This window comes from Dendrobates tinctorius, unplaced genomic scaffold, assembly GCF_039654945.1.
Source record: "Dendrobates tinctorius isolate UK_male_01 unplaced genomic scaffold, ASM3965494v1 ptg000007l, whole genome shotgun sequence".
NCBI classification, from domain to species: Eukaryota; Metazoa; Chordata; class Amphibia; order Anura; family Dendrobatidae; genus Dendrobates; species Dendrobates tinctorius.
The window spans coordinates 40,073,085-40,092,592 of record NW_027361675.1 but is presented as its reverse complement, the minus strand read 5'-3'; the positions used below and the strand labels follow the sequence as shown (position 1 = coordinate 40,092,592).

General features: G+C 48.2%; 1 protein-coding gene across 1 annotated transcript in view; it reads left to right on the top strand.

The window, feature by feature from the left end:
* The window catches only part of TAF15 (TATA-box binding protein associated factor 15), a 94,374-nt gene extending 77,804 nt beyond the window's left edge, over positions 1-16,570 (top strand). Inside the window, exons 15-16 of the mRNA XM_073573787.1 lie at positions 12,186-12,300; positions 16,302-16,570. Of these exons, the coding sequence (XP_073429888.1) occupies positions 12,186-12,300; positions 16,302-16,341 (155 nt within the window). The 3' untranslated portion in view covers positions 16,342-16,570. The remainder of the gene's footprint in view (positions 1-12,185; positions 12,301-16,301) is intronic.
* Positions 16,571-19,508: the final 2,938 nt, after the last annotated feature.

The following is a 19,508-nucleotide window of genomic DNA, read 5'->3' as shown; positions in this document are numbered from 1 at the left end:
ATATTATTAACTGCATCAGTAACTTCCGTGATTGTAGGTACAGAAGATCCCTTCCAGTGAGCCGCCACTCTCTTACGAGCCTGATATAATATTCGTGAGACTGCCAGCTGGTGTCCTTCCAAGAGCGGCAAATTCTCCACCCGACCCAGGAGAGCCATTTTGGTGTCTAGTACCATTTGACATTGATAGACAGTATTAAGTAAATCAGTCACATCCCCCCAAAACCTACGTAGCCGGGGACAGTTCCAGGTCCTGTGTATCAGATCCGCATTGGGCATTCCACACTTCCAACAATCAGCCTCTCTAGCATATCCCATTTTCAACAGCCGTACAGGAGTTCGATAAACTCGAGGCAAATAAAGATGTGGCACTCTCTGCACCTCTCTAACCAAGACTTTCTCGTTCGCCTTATTGGGGGACACAGAGACCTTGGGTGTATGCTGCTGCCACTAGGAGGCTGACACTATGCACAAAAGATAGCTCCTCCTCCGCAGTGTACACCCCACCGACCGGCAGAGAATTCCTCAGTTTAGCTTAGTGTCAGTAGGAGGTGGACACGGGTCTTTTATTAGACCCATATCTACCTCGTCGTGCGTCGTTCCTTTTCAGGTTCTACGGAGGGATACAGAGTGAAAAGTCACATCTGTACTCCCACATGGAGTCTGCGAGTACGGCGTGTACTGCCACCCCGTATCCTTGCAGTTCTCCGCGGCAGGACCAGCCAGACGGACGCCGACACCGACGTGCCAGCGACTCCAGGGGTCCTTGTCGCCAGTCTCCCTCCCACTCGCCTACCAGAGCCTGTCGGTTGGATGAGACGCAGGACTTCTTCTGTCCCAGGTAACGGATCGGGAATGGGTGAGTATGGATTTTTTATTTTAATTTTCCTGGCTGCCCATTCCCGACGGACAGGGGGTGCGCCTCTTCAGTGGCACAGGGAGCGGGCGCTGCGGTCGCTCGCAGTCGCCCTACGCCCATAGGCACACCATGCTCCATATTGCTGGCCCCCGCGTTCCCCCCTTCCCTCCCCCCTTTCTGGGGACAGGGAGTACAGGGCCTCTTCCTTCTTCCCTTGGACGCGGCTTCCGGCGGCGGCGGCGTCCTTTTTCCGACCTCCGCGCCGACCCCCTGCTGACAGGCGGCCGCCGCAACTAATTTAGGCCCCGGCTTCAGTTCGGGCCTACCGCTGCGTCGCGGCCACGCCCCCCGCCCATTTCTTCTAAGCGGGCTTCTCTCCCGCTCTTCCCAGGCCCTCCCACCGCCTGTCCTTCACCTGCCCAGCCTGCTATTGGCTAGAGGGCGGTGAATTTTAACCCTACGAGGTGCTCCGCCCTCCCTCCTCTCCTAAGGCGCGCTTTTTCTCAGGACGGCGCCATTTTCCCAGCCTGTTAGCCGGGCACCAGCTCCTCACTGGACAGCATCTTTTCCAGCTGGTTTTTTCGTTCAGGAGGTCTATCGGCCGGATTTCACTCTGACCTGCATCCACTGACAGGTCGCAGAGCATCGCTTCTGGGGACACCGGACCGTGAGTAGCTCTGCACTGCAGACTGACCCTTCTCCGCCCTCTGTCCCCCAACCTTCCGGCATTACCTCAGCTTTTCACTATGTCTAAGTCTGATCGTACCCGCTCTACCGCTCCCCCCTCCACTTTAGTCAAGTACTTTGCATGTTCTTCGTGCAATCGCAAACTTCCCTCAGGCCAGTCCACTCCCCTCTGCCTGGATTGTAGCAATCCAATTCAGCCTGACGACGTCCAGGAGCCATCTGCGGCCCCAGGTGAGAGTGAGCCCCCCATTCCTGGCTGGGCCTCCTCGCTATCTCAATCAGTGGCAGACCTCACCAGGGTGTCTCAGTCCCTGGTGGCCGTTCTTGATAAGTTGCCCCTGGACTCTTCAGCAGGGCCAAGCAGGTCCCAAATTGTTCCATCTGAATCAGCCAGCGGTAGTCGCAAAAGACCCAGGCAAGATTCCCAGCCGGAATCCTCTCCTAGTCCCATCTCACCGCATAGCCCTTCTCACCAGTCTCCCTCTCGGGCCTCCTCTCCCGAGTCAGGGGAAGCGCTTTCGGACAGGTCATCTGAGGGGATTTTAGAGCTGGATTCAGACCAGGATGCAAGCATGAAGGTCACAGTGCAGGACCTCATTGCTGCGATCCATCATACCTTCGATATTGCTGACTCCCCTGCGAAATCCTCAGATCAGGAGGTTTCGTTCAGACGGGCAGAAACTCCCTCCAGGGTTTTTCCTTTCCATTCCCAGTTTGGGAAAATTTTTACCAAGGAAAGAGAGGATCCGACCAGACGCTTTCAAAGAGGAAAACGTCTCGGCGTACTCTACCCATTTGCTAAGGAGCTCACGGACAACTGGTCGGGCTCTCCCTCGGTCGATCCGCCCGTGTCCAGGCTATCCAATAACACGGTTCTCCCGCTTTCAGGCGTGGCGTCCCTAAAGGATTCTAATGACAGGATTATAGAATCCCTGGCGAAGTCTGCCTTTGAAGCGGCTTCAGCGGCGGTGTGTCCAATTTTTGCTTCATCCTGGACAGCAAAGACCATAGCCACGTGGGCAGACGACCTTCGGCAGGGCATCTTAGATAAGGCGCAACCGGAGCATTTGGCCAATCTCGCCAATCAGATCTCCCATGCTGGGGACTATCTTCTCTCCGCTTCCTTGGATGCTGCATCCTGTGCAGTTCAGGCGTCAAGCAACGTTATTGCAATTCGACGCACACTTTGGCTAAAGGCATGGCAAGCGGACTTGTCTTCTAAAAAGTCCCTCACTAACCTGCCTTTTCAGGGGGTGCGCCTCTTTGGGTCCCAATTGGACCAGATTATTAAGGACGCCACCGGAGGCACGAGTTCTCTCCTCCCTCAGTCCAAGCCTCGCAGACCCCCACTAAGGCGTCAGTTTCGACCCTTTCGGACTTTCCGCCGTTTCAATACGGCGGACAACTCCTCCAGCCAACAGAGGCCGCAGGCTCGCCAGGAGAGAAGGAAAGTTTCCTTCAGACCCACTCCTTCCTGGCGACCCCACTCCTCCCAGGGCAGACCGTCCAGATCTAGATCTGGGCGGTCTACTTCAACATGACTATCATCGGGCACGCGAAGGGTCTTTCCAATTGGGAGGTCGACTTCTTTCCTTCAGGGACGTTTGGCTGGCCGCCGTGGAGGACGGCTGGGTCAGGGAGGTCGTATCCTCAGGATACAAGATAGAGTTCGTCTCTCTCCCACGGGATCGTTTCTTCGAATCCCGGCCTCCAAAGGATCCAGCCTTGATCCCAGGGTTCTCTACAGCTATCGCCGCTCTCCTCAGTTCCGGGGTGATTGTGCCCGTTCCCGAATCGGAGCGCTTCACGGGGTTCTACTCGAACCTGTTTGTAGTGCCGAAAAAAGACGGCGCGGTTCGACCCATCTTGGATCTCAAGCTGCTCAACAAGAGTGTCCGTCTTCGCCACTTCCGCATGGAGTCGCTTCGCTCGGTCATCGACTCCATGGAGGAGCAGGAATTCATGTGCTCAATAGACATCCAAGATGCCTATTTACTTGTTCCAATCTTCTCCGGACATCAGAAGTTCCTGCGCTTTGCGATTCGACAGCACCACTACCAGTTTGTCGCACTGCCCTTCGGTCTTGCCACCGCTCCCAGAGTCTTCACGAAGATCATGGCTGCGTTGATGGCTTTGTTGAGAGTCAGAGGCCTCGTTCTTTTCCCGTACCTAGACGATATTCTGATCAAGGCTCCCTCATTCCAACAGGCTCACCAAAGTTTGTCAATCGTCCTGGACACTCTTTCCAATTTCGGGTGGATCGTCAACAGGAAAAAGTCCTGTCTGGTTCCTACACAACGCCTGGTCTTTCTAGGTCTTCTGTTCGACACTCGTCGGTCAAGGGTCTTTCTCCCACAAGAAAAGATTCTCTCTCTGCAGCAGGAAGTACGATCGCTGCAGACCTCGCGATTCCCATCCCTCCGTACAGCCATGAGGGTCCTGGGAAAGATGGTCGCGGCGATAGAGGCAGTTCCCTTTGCCCAATTTCACGCCAGGCCTCTCCAGCAGGCCATTCTGTCGAAATGGAACAGGTCGCCTCGGTCCCTGGATCGCCCTGTCCATCTTTCTTACCGGATCAAGCGGTCTCTCAACTGGTGGTTGTCGTCACCTCTCATTCTATCGGGTCGATCCTTCCTTCCCATTCACTGGCAGATAGTAACCACAGATGCCAGTCTCCTCGGTTGGGGTGCTGTATTCCGCAACCACACTGTTCAGGGTCGATGGTCGGATCCGGAATCAGCGCTACCGATCAACGTTCTGGAGATTCGAGCGATCCATCTTGCTCTGGTCCACTGGGAAAGGCTCCTCAAAGGACTGCCGGTACGGATTCAGACAGACAACGCCACAGCGGTGGCATATGTCAACCGCCAAGGGGGAACACGGAGTGTTTCAGCCCTGGCGGAGGTGTCCAAGATTCTTCGTTGGGCGGAGATTTTCGTCCCGACAATTTCCGCGGTTCACATTCCCGGCGTAGACAACTGGGCCGCCGATTTTCTCAGCCGCGAGGGTCTCGCGGCGGGAGAATGGTCCCTACATCCGGAAGTGTTTCATCTGCTCTGCCTTCGGTGGGGAACCCCGGATGTAGACCTCATGGCGTCTCGCCTCAACAGGAAAGTCCCACAATTCGTGTCCAGGTCTCAGGACCCTCTGGCAGTGGGCGCCGACGCCCTGGCCGTTCCTTGGTCCCAGTTCGATCTTCCCTACCTGTTCCCTCCTCTGCCTCTTCTTCCCAAGCTGTTGAAGAAGATCAAGGCAGAAGGACTTCCGGTCATTCTCATCGCCCCGAATTGGCCCAGAAGGTCTTGGTTCGCGGACATTGTCAACCTTCTCACGGACGCCCCCTGGAAGCTTCCAGACAGAACAGATCTGCTGTCTCAGGGTCCGATTTGCCACCCCAATTCTCGGCCGCTCAATTTAACGGCGTGGCTGTTGAGACCGAGGTTCTGAAACGAGCAGGATTTTCCGACCACGTAATTCAGACCATGATCCGAGCCAGAAAGCCATCATCTTCCAAGATTTACTACCGTACTTGGAAGGCCTATTTCACTTGGTGTGAGACCAATAACGTCGCGCCCATGTCCTCTTCGCTGCCTTCAGTCCTAGCGTTTCTTCAGGCAGGATTGGATGCGGGGCTTGCCCTCAGTTCACTGAAGGGTCAAGTTTCGGCGCTGTCCATTCTGTTTCAGAAAACGTTGGCTTCCCGTCCTCAGGTTAAGACCTTTCTTCAGGGCGTGGCTCACACGGTCCCGCCGTACCGGGCACCCGTGGATCCATGGGATCTTAATCTGGTTCTTGAGGTTCTGCAAGGTCCGCCCTTTGAACCCCTCAGGGATATTTCCCTTTCTCTCCTTTCTTGGAAGGTAGCCTTTCTGGTGGCCATCACCTCCGTCCGGCGCGTGTCGGAATTGGCAGCTCTTTCATGCCGCTCTCCCTTTCTGGTTCTCCACCAGGATAAGGTAGTTCTGCGGCCTCCGCCCTCGTTCCTTCCGAAGGTGGTGTCCTCGTTTCACCTCAACGAGGATATCGTGCTCCCGTCCTTTTGTCCGAATCCAACTCATCCCCGAGAGCGGTCCTTGAACAAGCTGGACCTGGTTAGGGCGGTGAGAGTCTATCTGTCTAGGACGACTTCCTTGCGAAAGACAGAGTCTCTTTTCATTATCCCTGATGGAGCACGGAAAGGTCACCCGGCGTCAAAAGCCACCATTGCTCGCTGGATCAGATCGGCTATCCTGGAAGCCTACCGTGTTAAGCGTCGCGGAGCCCCTCCGGGTATCAGGGCCCACTCTACTCGAGCAGTGGGTGCCTCCTGGGCGGTGCGCCACAGAGCTTCCGCACTGCAGCTTTGCAAAGCTGCAACATGGTCATCGGTTCACACGTTTGTGAAATTCTACAGAGTCCACACCTACGCTTCGGCGGACGCCAGCCTAGGTAGACGGATTCTGCAGGCCGCGGTGGTGAGTCCGCTGGCCTGATGGAAGTTTGTTTCCCACCCCAGGGACTGCTTTGGGACGTCCCAAGGTCTCTGTGTCCCCCAATAAGGCGAACGAGAAAACAGGATTTTTGGGTTGCTTACCGTAAAATCTGTTTCTCGGAGCCTTCATTGGGGGACACAGCACCCTCCCATGTTTTACAGCTCCTGTTCTTACTTTGGTTGAATGGTTACAGTTGAGTTGTTTATGTTATCAACCTATTCTGTTACTTCTCCTACTGCTTTCTCACTAACTGAGGAATTCTCTGCCAGTCGGTGGGGTGTACACTGCGGAGGAGGAGCTATCTTTTTTTGTGCATAGTGTCAGCCTCCTAGTGGCAGCAGCATACACCCAAGGTCTCTGTGTCCCCCAATGAAGGCTCCGAGAAACAGATTTTACGGTAAGCAACCCAAAAATCCTGTTTTTGTGACTTCTTGCAATGCATCCTCCCATTCATCTGTTAAATCAATCACCTACATCAACTTGCCACTTATTCTTTAATGCATCCAAGCTTGCCACTTTCTTTTCCGACATTGTTGCATATATCATGGATATAATACCTCTTGATCCTCCTCCCCTCACTACTCTATCCAACAGCGGAGTTTTGGCTGGCTTACCTAGTGGAATGAGTCGCTGTTGTGTTTCACAAGCATGTCTCAGCTGGAGATATTGAAAAAATCGTGCATTAGGAATGGAAAGCGTCTGTTTAAGATCCTCAAAGGATCGAAACTCCCCTTCCAATAAAGCTGTGATATTAGTTTAATCCCTATCCTCTCCCATAGCTCAAAACACTCCAATTTATGTAACTCTGTACATGTCAAGTTTCTCCAAATCAGGGAATGCTCCGTGACTCCCTGTATACCCAATATTTCTTTGGCCATGTTCCATACCTTGTCCATGCACTTCATTGTCAGACTATTGATAGCTCGACCCTGACGGAACCGACCCGAGTCTAGCGCCTGCACCAGTAAGTCTTTTCCCACTACACATATAAGCATACACCCCAAGGAACTTGGCATGATGGAATCCTCCTCCCCCCATCCTCTAAAATGCTGCAACTGCGCTGCAAGATAATACAGAAACTGGTCAGGAACCGCTAAGCCCCCCCCCCCAGTTCTTTAGATCTACTCAAAACCTCCATGAATTCTAGGAACACTCCTCTTCCAGATAAGCGCTCTAAATGTTTATCTGATAAGAGTTGACCATGAATTCAAATGGGCGCACTATAGAGGACATACAAAGCTTGTGGCATGAGAACCATTTTTACCAGGTTTGCCCTTCCCACCATACTCAGTGGTAACTTGCACCAGTCCTTTACTTTTTGCTGAAATTTAGCAAGTAGCGGGGTAATGTTTAAACGCTCAAAATCTTGTATATTATGCCCAATATGGATTCCCAAGTTTTTAAACTCTTTGACTACATTTAAGCGTCCGTCCGATCCCAAGGAGTTCTCGGGGGCATCTCCCACCGGCATAATTGAAGATTTCTCCCAGTTAATATGTAGACCAGAGATCGCTGCGAAGGATCCAAAGACTTTCATTGCCACCCTCAAAAAAGATGGCCAATCTCCCAAAAACAAAAGCATATCAGCATACAGCGCTATTTTTTTCTTGCAAAGACTCATATTCAAACCCTTTCATTTCAAGTGTCGCCCGAATTACTACTGCCAAGGGCTCAATTGCCAGAGCAAACAGTAGGGGAGACAGGGGGCACCCCTGTCTGGTCCCTCTGTGTAAGTTAATTGTATTTGAAATCTCCCCATTTACTCTAATTTTGGCCTCTGGACTCGAATACAGCAGCTGTATCCAGGCAATAAAATTTTTACGGAAACTCATCTTAGCTAATATAGCCCACAGATATGGCCATTCGACGCTGTCAAATGCTTTGACAGCGTCCAAAGCTGCAACTGCTCTAAGTTCCTTTCCATTTGATGGCATCTGTAAATTTAAATACAACCGACGGATATTAATTGCAGTCGATTTCTCCGGCATAAAACCAGTTTGATCTGGATGAATAATACTAGATATTACTCTAGACAGCCGCATCGCCAGAATCTTTGCCAAAATCTTGACATCAACATTTAAAAGGGAGAAAGGCCTGTATGACTCTGGAAGACAAGGATCCTTATCAGCCTTGGGGATCACCACTATGATTGCTTCATTCAAAGACCGGGGCAAGTGCCCATCTTCCCTAGCCGCTTCAAACACCTTCAGCAGCTGTGGAAGCATTATATGTGAGTACTGTTTATATACCTCCACAGGCAGCCCATCAGACCCTGGTGTTTTATTCCCTGCCATAGAATCTATAGCCTCCTCTAATTCCTCCAGACCAATTGGTGCCTCCAGCCCAACAGCTTCCGATTCCGGCAGAGTAGGTGGACTAGTAGTCCCCAAAAAGCTACTGAGCAACTCATCAGAGAACCCCCACTGCAAATTATATAATGTCTCAAAAAACTCGTTAAAGTTGCTAGAATTGCCCCAGAAGATGTTTCTAGTTCCCCGTCTTTATTTTTTATCTCCGCCACCATTGCAGTGCCACATTGAGTCTTGATCTGGGTAGCCAGCAGATGTCCAGTTCCCTCTCCCTCCCCGAAATAAACCTGTTGCTGAAAATATCGTTTACCTGCAGCTTTTTAATGCTTATGTTGGGCTGATCGTTTTTCTGCGTCCTTTAATGCGTTAAAATGTATATCAGATGGAGTTTTCAAGTATTGCAGTTCTGCAGAGATAACTTCCTTCTGTAGGAGTTCCCCATATTCTCTAGACTTAGTTTTAACTCTATTCACTTCCGAGATCAACAATCCTCTCAGGTAGGCTTTAGACGCATCCCATATTATTTCCCTGGGGGCTGTACCCTCATTAATGGCAAAAAAATATTTTAGTAAGTCAGGGATCCTAGCACCTGCCTGAATAATAGGTAACTAGAATGCGTTTAACGACCACGGTGCCCGTTCTCCACCCCCCCCCCACACACACACACACCCCGCCATTTTCCCAGTTAAATGTCGCCATAAGAGGGGAGTGATCCGGCAAGGCTCTAGGTTGATACTCGACTCCTCTGGACCGTCGAACTGCCTGTGGGTTACCCAGTATCATATCAGTCCTGGACAGCGAGCCATGAGAAAGGGACATACATGAGTACGATCTTGTTCGTGGATTATCTCGTCGCCATCAATCCACCAGTTCCACCTCATCCAACAATATCCCAAAGGGTAATATACCAAAAGAGAAAAACGAAGGAACAAGATCCCAAAAATTATCAAATTTTATTACACCATGAATAAAAAGTATATATCATAACACCACCATATCTCAATAAATACAATACAGAGTATAGAGAGGGGGAGGAAGTTACCTCACCCTAGTTACAACAACTCATAATTGTGGATTGAGGATAAACTGTATAATGGTTCCCTCCACCTTGATAAGGAGCAGCCTTGACCTATTAGTATTATTGCACTAGATGTGCACCCTGGACCTCCTGATGAAACTGCAAAGGCGGTGAAACGCGCGTCGGGGTGTGTTACAGGTCCCCTCTACCGGGTGGCAGCATGACTACAGGTACATTGGCAACTTTATATGGTGATTTACTCTTGTGTACCTTTTGTTATGGTGACATGTTGCACCTTGCTGATAACCTACAGGAGGGTGCACATCTAGTGCAATAATTCTAATAGGTCAAGGCTGCTCCTTATCAAGGTGGAGGGAACCATTATACAGTTTATCCTCAATCCACAATTATGAGTTGTTGTAACTAGGGTGAGGTAACTTCCTCCCCCTCTCTATACTCTGTATTGTATTTATTGAGATATGGTGGTGGTATGATATATACTTTTTATTCATGGTGTAATAAAATTTGATAATTTTTGGGATCTTGTTCCTTCGTTTTTCTCTTTTGGTATATTGTTCTGTATGTGAAGGGATCAATATTTAAGATATAAGGTTTTTATTTGTTTGGATTTAATCTCCCAAAGGGTGTCTGATCTCTCAATGGTCCCCCTGACCCCTGCGATCGATCTAATGTGTTATCCAGTATATTGTTAAAATCACCCAGTATTATCGTCGGGCTTCCCGGAGGTCTCTATGAACCGAAGACTCTTCTTCAACACTGTTCCAGAATACGGAGGGACATAAAGAACAATCAAACATTCAATTTCATTCAATCTGCCCCTCAAACATACAAACCGACCATCCACGTCTATTTTGGAATCCGATTCACAGAACGGAATGAAAACACTTCCCAACCCATCGAGGACGCAAAGATTGAAGTCTATCCTTTGTCATATGTGGTTCCTGCAAACATATCACTTCCGCCTGCGAAGATTTTACATAGTCAAGCACTGCCTTACGCTTAGTCGGCTCGTTCAGGCCCCGACATTCCACGTCAATATTTTAAGGTTTCGAGCAATAGTACCTACTTATGAGACATAAAAGCAATAGAGCAGCGTGAGGAAGCATTTCTCGCATATACCTAGCCGCAATAACCGCGAGAGTCCAGATCATTAACCATCAGCTCTCCAGAAAAAGGGAAGCGTTGTTAGCAGCTTATCACCGCCAGCAATCAGGAGCTACAAAAGAAAAACAAGAAAAACAAATCCTCTCCATACCACAGTCCCAGTTCGCTCCTCATATTGCCGGAGTCCAAATATTTTTACATGTTCATGGACGTAATGCAAAATGGAGAGAAGAAATAATTTAAAACAAGAAAAGGAAGGATTAAGAAGCCATCAAAAAATTCTTTTCACTCTGTAGCCCGCATGCACCACCAGAGCGGACTTAAAGTGTACAACAGGGCAGAAGGGTAGATCCATCATTTCTCCGCCGACAGTCAATCCAGAGGGAGGTATCTTGAAAAAACTCCCAAAAGGCATTTAGTGCAGATCCATTATCATGAAGTAGTTCATACATCAAGGATAAACAGACTCAAGTCTCCGAATGATGTAATGTTTTCTCATTCTTATCCAGCCAATCCCTTGTATCCTTCGGAGATTCTAAGAAATGGGTAGCTTCCATAGCAGCCACTCGCAGCTTGGCCGGATACAGCATTGAGTAAGGCACCTTTTAAGGATCGCAACCGGCGTTTAACATCTTGAAATTGCCGTCTCTTATTTTGAACTTCAATGGAGAAATCCGGATACAAAGAAGTTTGTTGCCCATTTATTAAGTCAGTCTTGTCTCTAGTCCCTCTCAAGATGGCGTTTGGATCAAGACAGTGCGTGGCTGTGCCCCATGTGGCTGAGGTTCTGCCTCCTCGGGGACCCCCACTATACGCACATTCTTGCGGCGCATCCGATTTTCCAAATCATCCTGCTTGGCTCTGAGTGCTTCTATTACTTTGCCGTATTGTTCAACTCGTGTTCTCACAGGCCATAATACATCTTCCACCTCACACTCTCTCCTCCAGCTCAGTGATTCTGTCATTTGGGGATCTAATGTCCTGCCTCACATTCCTCAGCTCATCTTTAATGTCTTTCATCTGCCGGGCCAAGCCTGCATTCCCCAGCGACAAAGCGTTCAGGATATCAGTGAGGGTGGGGGTATTAGCAGCCTGTTCCACAGTAGCCATGAGCACAGGGTCCTGCATCTGTTCCCCAGCCTGAGACTCTATGGCGTCCCCTTCCCCCTGTGTCTCCTGGGAGCCATCCACCTCCATCTGTGCTGCATCTCTCTAATCCAGCCTTTACCTGTTGGTGCTGTTTAGGAGAGCCAGTGGTGGGGGATCGCGCATACTTCTGCAGCCTTGCAGTTGCCTCCCTTCTCATTTCCTCCACACGTCTCCCCGCTGTCAGCCCATGCTGCAGCGCGGCGCCATCTTGATTTGCTCTCTCCTCACCTCTCCCTAGCTGTGTCTTCCTCATAGTGACTGAGATCTCTGCCGCTGACCTCCCGGTCACCGCCTGTCAGCACCGCGGGTCCCAGAGGAAGACAGACTGTCCAGACCCCCCCCAGGGCTCAAGATAATGAAAGCTAACAGGATAATTTCACTGGAGCTCCTGGGTCCTGCTTCTCCTCACATTGCCAGGCTAGCTCCGCCCCAGTAAAGCTTTCCTTCATGTTATACATAAGAAAATATTTTATGCTCCTTGTTTGCCATATGTCAAAGTGGTATTTTTAATGTTAATAAATCTTGTAATGCTACTTTAGTAAAATCTTTGTTTTCTTTGTTCCACAGATCGTGGAAGAGGTGGGTATGGTGGAGATCGAGGCGGGTATGGTGGTGACAGAGGCTACAGAGGACGTGGACGGGGCGGTGACAGAGGAGGCTTTGGAGGCAAGATGGGTGGCAGGTGATTATGCCAATATATTTATCCTGATCCTCCTGTTGAATCTCATTGTCCACATATATGGGAAGCTAGCAGTAATTCTCTCATCTCAGGTCTCCTTCAAATTAGTTTTTTCTTTTTTCAAATTAATGCTAGTTTTTACCATTAGTTTTTCCTGAATGCAGAAAACAAACTGAAGTTTCCTAGGTTGTTCTATTAGTCAGTGAATAAGGGACAGCACATTGGATGGGCATTTGTGTGGCCTCTGAATTTTTTTCTTTTATTTATTTAATCGCCCCTTCCTGGGTCTACAGTGACATATTTTGATGTGTTTATGGGGTATTCCCAACTCCACATCCTATCCCTATATTTAGTAGGTATAATAGTAACAATTGCAAATACATCCAATGTAGTCCAGTTCTTCTGATAAAATGTCCTTGCTCATATGCAGGCATTGCAGGACCTTAGGTATCCATGTTTACAACCACTGATATAGAATAGTGACAATTAGCTAGTGGTCGTAAACATGAATACCTAAGGTCACGCAATTCCTGTACATAAGGAAAAGCATAGTGAATCAGAAAAACTATACTACTTTTCTAATTGGAGTTATTTTCTAATATTACACCTACTACATGCTGGGATAGGATCTTGGAGATGGGAATACCCCTTTTAAAAGCAGAAGCAGTTTCTCAATACTCCTAACTTTCCCTTTAGGTTGTACATTGTATTGGGTCAAAGCATTTCTGGATGTCTGCAAGTAATTTGTGGCACTGACATGTGCCCGCAGCAGCCGCAGGTGTAATGGCAATCCACCTGCGGCTGTTAACTAGTTAATTGCCGCTGTGAATTTGACAGCGGCATTTAACTCGCTCATACCAGAAGCGCGGCGTAAATCCCACCCATCCGTGACCCCGTCAGATGATCGCAGGTTACCGATGGGTTGGTATGACAGTCAGATATCTCCAGCAGACCTCTGTGGTTGTCATTGCCAGATTGTTATGAGCGCCACCCAACAGTCAGCACTCATAGCAAGTGAGCATTTCTGCTACACACAGGCGATCTGATCATCGACTATTGAAGCGCCATTCAAAATTTAATAAAATCAAATATACACATAATTCTGATCTATCAATATAAAAAAAGAATACAATCGCTAAACGTTGTAACGAGAAAAAAATAAACGTCAGAATTAGGTTTTTTTGGTCGCTGCTACATTGCAATGAAATGCAATAACGAGTGATCAAAAGATCGTGTCTGCACCAAAATATCAATAAAAATGACAGCTCGACACGCAGAAAAGAAGTCCTCACCTAACCCCAGATCACCAAAAATGGAGATGCTACAAGTGACAGAAAATGGCGCCGTTTTTTCTTTAACCAAACTGTGGATTTTTTTTAACCACTTAAATAAAAAAGAACTTAGACGTGTTTGGTGTCTATGAACTCGTAATGACCTGGAGAATCATAATGGCAGTTTTAGCATTTAGTGAACATGGTAAAAAAACCAAAAAACCTGGAATTGCATGTTCTTTGCAAGTTCTCCGCACTGAAATTTTTTCCCATTTTCCAGTACACGATATGTTAACTCTTTCATGACCGGCGCTTTTTGCATTTTCGTTTTTTGCTCCCCTTCTTCCCAGAGCCATAACTTTTTTTATTTTTCTGTCAATATGACCATGTGAGGGCTTGTATTTTGCAGCACGAGTTGTACTCTTGAATGACAAATTTGGTTTTAACATACCGTGTACAAAACCAGGAAAAAAATTCCAAGTGCAGTGAAATTGCAAAACAGTGTAATCCCACATTTGTTTGTTTTTTTTCACATGTTCACTAGATGCTAAAACTGACCTGCTATTATGATTCTCCAGGTCATTGAGTTCATAGACACCAAACATGTCTAGGTTCTTTTTTTATCTAAGGCTAGTTTAACACTAGCATATGGAGGCGCTGCGGACTTCCTCCGTGAAGCTCCGCCCACGGCCACACCTCCTCCTGTCAGCTCCGCCTCTCGGCATGCGGCCTGCGTACCCTATCTTTAGCATTAGGTACGCATGCGTCATTGTGAGGGTGCAGCGACCTGCGCTGAACACAGCGTGTTGCATTTTGGTGCGGTCGCCACACCGTCAAAGCGACACATGCGGAGGCATCTGCATACATCGGCATGGCCTGCGTACCTAATGCTAAAGATAGAGTATGTAGGCCGCATGCTGACGGAGGCGGAGCTGACTGGAGGAGGTACCGCCGTGGGCGGAGCTTCACGGAGTAAGTACGCCGCTCCTCCATACGCTAGTGTGAAACTAGCCTAAGTGGTGGAAAAAATTCCAAACTTTGTAAAAAAAAAAAAAATTGCGCCATTTTCCGATACCCGTAGCGTCTCCATTTTTCATGATCTCGGGTTGGGTGACAGCTTATTTTTTGCGTGCTGAGCATGACGTTTTGAATGATACCATTTTGGTGCAGATACGTTCTTTTGATCGATCGTTATTGTATTTTAATGCAATGTCACGGCAACCAAAAAAAAGTAATTCTGGCGTTTTGACTTTTTCTCGCTACACCGTTTAGCGATCGCGTTAATCCTTTTTTTTTTTTTTTGATCGGTTGATTCTAAACGCGACAATACCAAATTTGTGTATGTTTGATTTTTTTTTTTTGATTGATTGGGGCGAAAGTGGGGTGATTTGAACTTTTTATATTTTTTACTTTGTATTTTTAAAAACTTTTTTTTTTTTGCTTTTGGCATGCTTCAATGATTTCTATGGGAGACTAGAAGCTGCCATAACCCGATCGGCAGAATTGCTAACTTGCTGTGGGCCCCCGACCACCAGGTGGCATTCATAGCAATCCGGCAGTAACAACCATAGAGGTCTCCAGGAGACCTCTGGTTGTCATGCCAACCCGCGATCACGTGACGGGGGGTCACCGATGGGCGGATTTCCGGCCCTGTGGCTGGAAGCATGTCAAACTGACAGCATTTAATGAGTTAATAGCTGCAGGTAGATCGCGATTCCACTTGCAGCTGTTCCGGGCATATGTCAGCTGTTCAAAGCTGTTCAAAACAGCTGACATGTCCCGGGAAAGATGTTGGCTCACCGCCAACAAAAGCGAGGGAGTCCGACATCGGTGTAAATTTATGCCTGATGTCGGAAAGGGGTTAAAACCAATGGTGTCGTTCAAAAGTACAACTTGTTCCACAAAAAACAAGCCCTCACATGGCCATATTGGCCGAAAAATGAAAGTTATTGCTCTGGGAAGAAGGGAAGTAAAAAATGAAAATTTAAAAACCGAGATACCTCTGGTCGTGAAGGGGTTAAATAAAATGTAGCAATGAGAATTGCATATACCTCACAAACTATACATGTTAGGTATCCACACAATTCTCAGTACCCTTAAGAATAAATTCATACAATTTAGTATGAAACGCTTAAAGGGGTTTGTCTCTTGATCATCAGTTCGAACCGTCCGGCGGCATGTTTGAAGTACTGTGTCTCCAATACAGCAAACAAATGTATATTTGCACCTGCAGCATCGGAGGATCAAAAGCTCTGACGATGGCCGTATCTAGCTATCCAACCATAATCAGAGCCGTACTTGCAAGCACGCTTCTTACTAGAAGGCCTGCCACCGCTGATGATCTGCAAAAAAATAAATATTCTCTGTTATTGATAATTGAGAATATTTTTTATATGGGGTAAAATGCAGTGTTGCTTGTTTTTATGAGGAATTGGCAAATTTGCACATTTAACAAGATAAAAAGCTTTTAATACCTGAGCAGCAGTTGCTTTATGCGCAATAGTTTTAGTACCTTTTAGGCAAGAGCTAATGGCACATGGTTTAGATAGCAGTCAAATTATATAATTTGCAAACAGACTAGGCTGTCAAAAAGGCAGTCTTGTTAACCAAGTTAGTAAAGCCAATATTAGGGTAATGTTTCCCAATAATATTAATGATCTTAAAAGTGAAATTCATATCAGAGCCTCAGATTACATTGACAAACCTTACCATTTTATGTTCTTCTCATTTTAGGAATGACTTTAGAAATGACCAGCGCAACAGACCTTACTAGCTTGAGGTTACTTTCCGGTCTTCTGCTTTACATGGCATCAGAGTGCTTAGAATTAAGTCACAAGTTTGATTTTTGTTTTATTCTTTCCCAGAAAATGTGAGGGTTTTTTTTGTTCCTAAAAATTCATAAAATTACTGAACGCTGCCCCTATTTCTTCAATTCGACAAATGATATTCTAAACTATTGCCAAATAAGTGTTTTTGTAATACAATAAAATGACTTCTTTTTAGGCGTTGTGTTTTCTTCTTTTTTTTTTTTTTTTTTTTTTTTTTTAAGAGCTCATTTGTTACCTATGAAATCACATTGTGCAATTGTCTCAAAGCAACATTTGTAAATAAATTGCAAACCGTGACAAAGATTGCTGTTATGTAAAATGTCCGGTGTTTTTACTATTCGCGCAAAATGACAATACAGGCTAATTATAATGTTATACACTTAAGGTTAATGATCACATAGAACCAAGGATTAACCCAACCTGCTCACAGCCAGTAAGCCCAAAGGTACTATGGTTGGTGATGGTGTCCAAAGTGTGTAATCTGCCATATAAGTACACAGAATATATGTGGCTGATGTCATGGCTGTTAGCACCTTTCACAAATCTCATCCTTTCAAAAGTGGAGCTGTTGATTCCTGTGACATGTCAAAACTATGGTTGAATGCTACTTTCACCAGTAATCGAATGCATTTCGAAGGTCTGTCCTTTGTCAGGGATAGCACATGTATTATCCATCTACTCAATTTAAATGCATAGCACCTCTGAAATTGGCTTATTTGCATAATTAGATTAAACATGCAAATTACATTAAAAAAAAACATGACTTGTCAGTTTTTCGAATGCAGATAATTCTGTTTTAACACCTCTTGGTACAGCATTCTGTTTAAAAATCCACCTACTCTCTACCCAAGACATGCTTTTATATACTCACCATCTCTTCTATGTATTGCGACTAGTTGTATGGCCCATATGCTATATGATTTCTGAGATATGATTTCTCTGCATCTGCATATAATGCTGCTTTCTCGTTCGCCTTATTGGGGGACACAGAGACCACGGGTGTATGCTGCTGCCACTAGGAGGCTGACACTATGCAAAAAAAGGTTAGCTCCTCCTCCGCAGTGTACACCCCACCGACCGGCAGGGATTTCCTCAGTTTAGCTTAGTGTCAGTAGGAGGTGGACACGGGTCTTTCATTAGACCCTTATCTACCTCGTCGTGCGTCGTTCCTTTACAGGTTCTACGGAGGGATACAGAGTGAACAGTCACATCTGTACTCCCACATGGAGTCTGCGAGTACGGCGTGTATTGCCACCCCGTATCCTTGCAGTTCTCCGCGACAGGACCAGCAGCCCAGACGGACGCCGACACCAAGACGTGCCAGCGACTCCAGGGGTCCTTGTCGCCAGTCTCCCACCCACTCGCCTACCAGAGCCTGTCGGTTGGAGGAGACACAGGAGCTCTTCAATCCAGGTAATGGATCGGGGATGGGTGAGTATGGCCTTTTTTATTTTACCTGGCTGCCCATTCCCGACGGACAGGGGGTCCTCTTCATTGGCACAGGGATGCGGGCGCTGCGGTTCTCCGCAGCCACCCTACGGGCACATCATCCTTATATTGCTGCCCTCCACTCTTCCACTTCCCTCCCCCCTTTCTGGGGACAGAGAGCACAGGGCCTCTCCCTCCCCTTCTTCCATGCTGGGAAGCGGCTTCCAGCGGCGGCGTCCTTGTCCGAACCTCCGCGCTGACCCCCTGCTGACAGGCGGCCGCCGCAACTAATTTAGGCCCCAGCTTCTGTTCGGGCCTACCGCAGCGTCGCGGCCACGCCCCCCGCCCCTTTCTTCTAAGCGGGCTTTTCTCCCGCTCTCCCCAGGCCCTCCCCCGCCTTTCCTTCTCCTGCTCAGCCTGTTATGGCCAGAGGGCAGCGATTGGTAACCCTGCGGCGAGCTCCGCCCTTCCCCTTCTCCTGGACGCTCGCTTCTCTACAGGCAGGCACCATCTTCACAGCCTGTCAGCCGGACGCACATTTCCGGATATCCAGCAGCCTGTGCTTTGGGGACACCGGTCCGTGAGTAGCTCTGCACTGCAGACTGACCCTTCTCCGCCTTCTGTCCCCCAACCTTCCGGCACTACCTCAGGTTTTCATTATGTCTAACTTGAAATCTGATCGTACCCGCTCTATGGCCCTCCCCTGCACCCTAGTCAAGTTCTTTGCATGTTCTTCGTGCAATCGCAAACTTCCCTCAGGTCAGTCCTCTCCCCTCTGTCTGGATTGTAGCAATCCAATTCAGTCGGACGTCACCCAGGAGCCATCTACGGCCCCAGGTGAGAGTGAACCCCCCATGCCTGGCTGGGCCTCCTCTCTATCTCAATCAGTGGCAGACCTCACCAAGGTGTCTCAATCCCTAGTTGCCGTTCTGGATAAGTTGCCCCTGGACACTTCGGCAGGGCCCAGCAGGTCCCAAGAGATTCCATCTGAGTCAGCCAGCGTTAGTCGCAAACGACCCAGGCGAGATCCCCAGCCGGAATCCTCTCCTAGCCCCATCTCACCGCATAGCCCGTCTCAGCAACCTCCCTCTCAGGCCTCCTCTCCCGAGTCAGGTGAAGCGTTTTCGGACAGGTCATCTGAGGGGATTTTAGAGCTGGATTCAGACCAGGATGCGAACATGAAGGTCACAGTGCAGAACCTCATTGCAGCGATCCATCATACCTTCGATATTGCTGAATCCCCTGTGAAATCCTCAGATCAGGAGGTTTCATTCAGACGGGCAGAAACTCCTTCCAGGGTATTTCCTTTCCATTCCGAGTTTGGAAAGATTTTTACCAAGGAAAGAGAAGATCCGACCAGACGCTTTCAAAGAGGGAAGCGTCTCGGCGTACTCTATCCGTTTGCTAAGGAGCTCACGGACAACTGGTCTGCTTCTCCCTCGGTGGATCCGCCCGTGTCCAGGCTTTCCAATAACACGGTTCTCCCGCTTTCAGGCGTGGCGTCCCTAAAAGATTCTAATGACAGGATTATAGAATCCCTGGCAAAGTCTGCTTTCGAAGTGGCTTCAGCGGCGGTATGTCCAATCTTTGCTTCATCCTGGGCAGCAAAAGCCATAGCGATGTGGGCAGACTACCTCCGTCAGGGCATCCTAGATAAGGCGCAACCGGAGCGTTTGGCCGATCT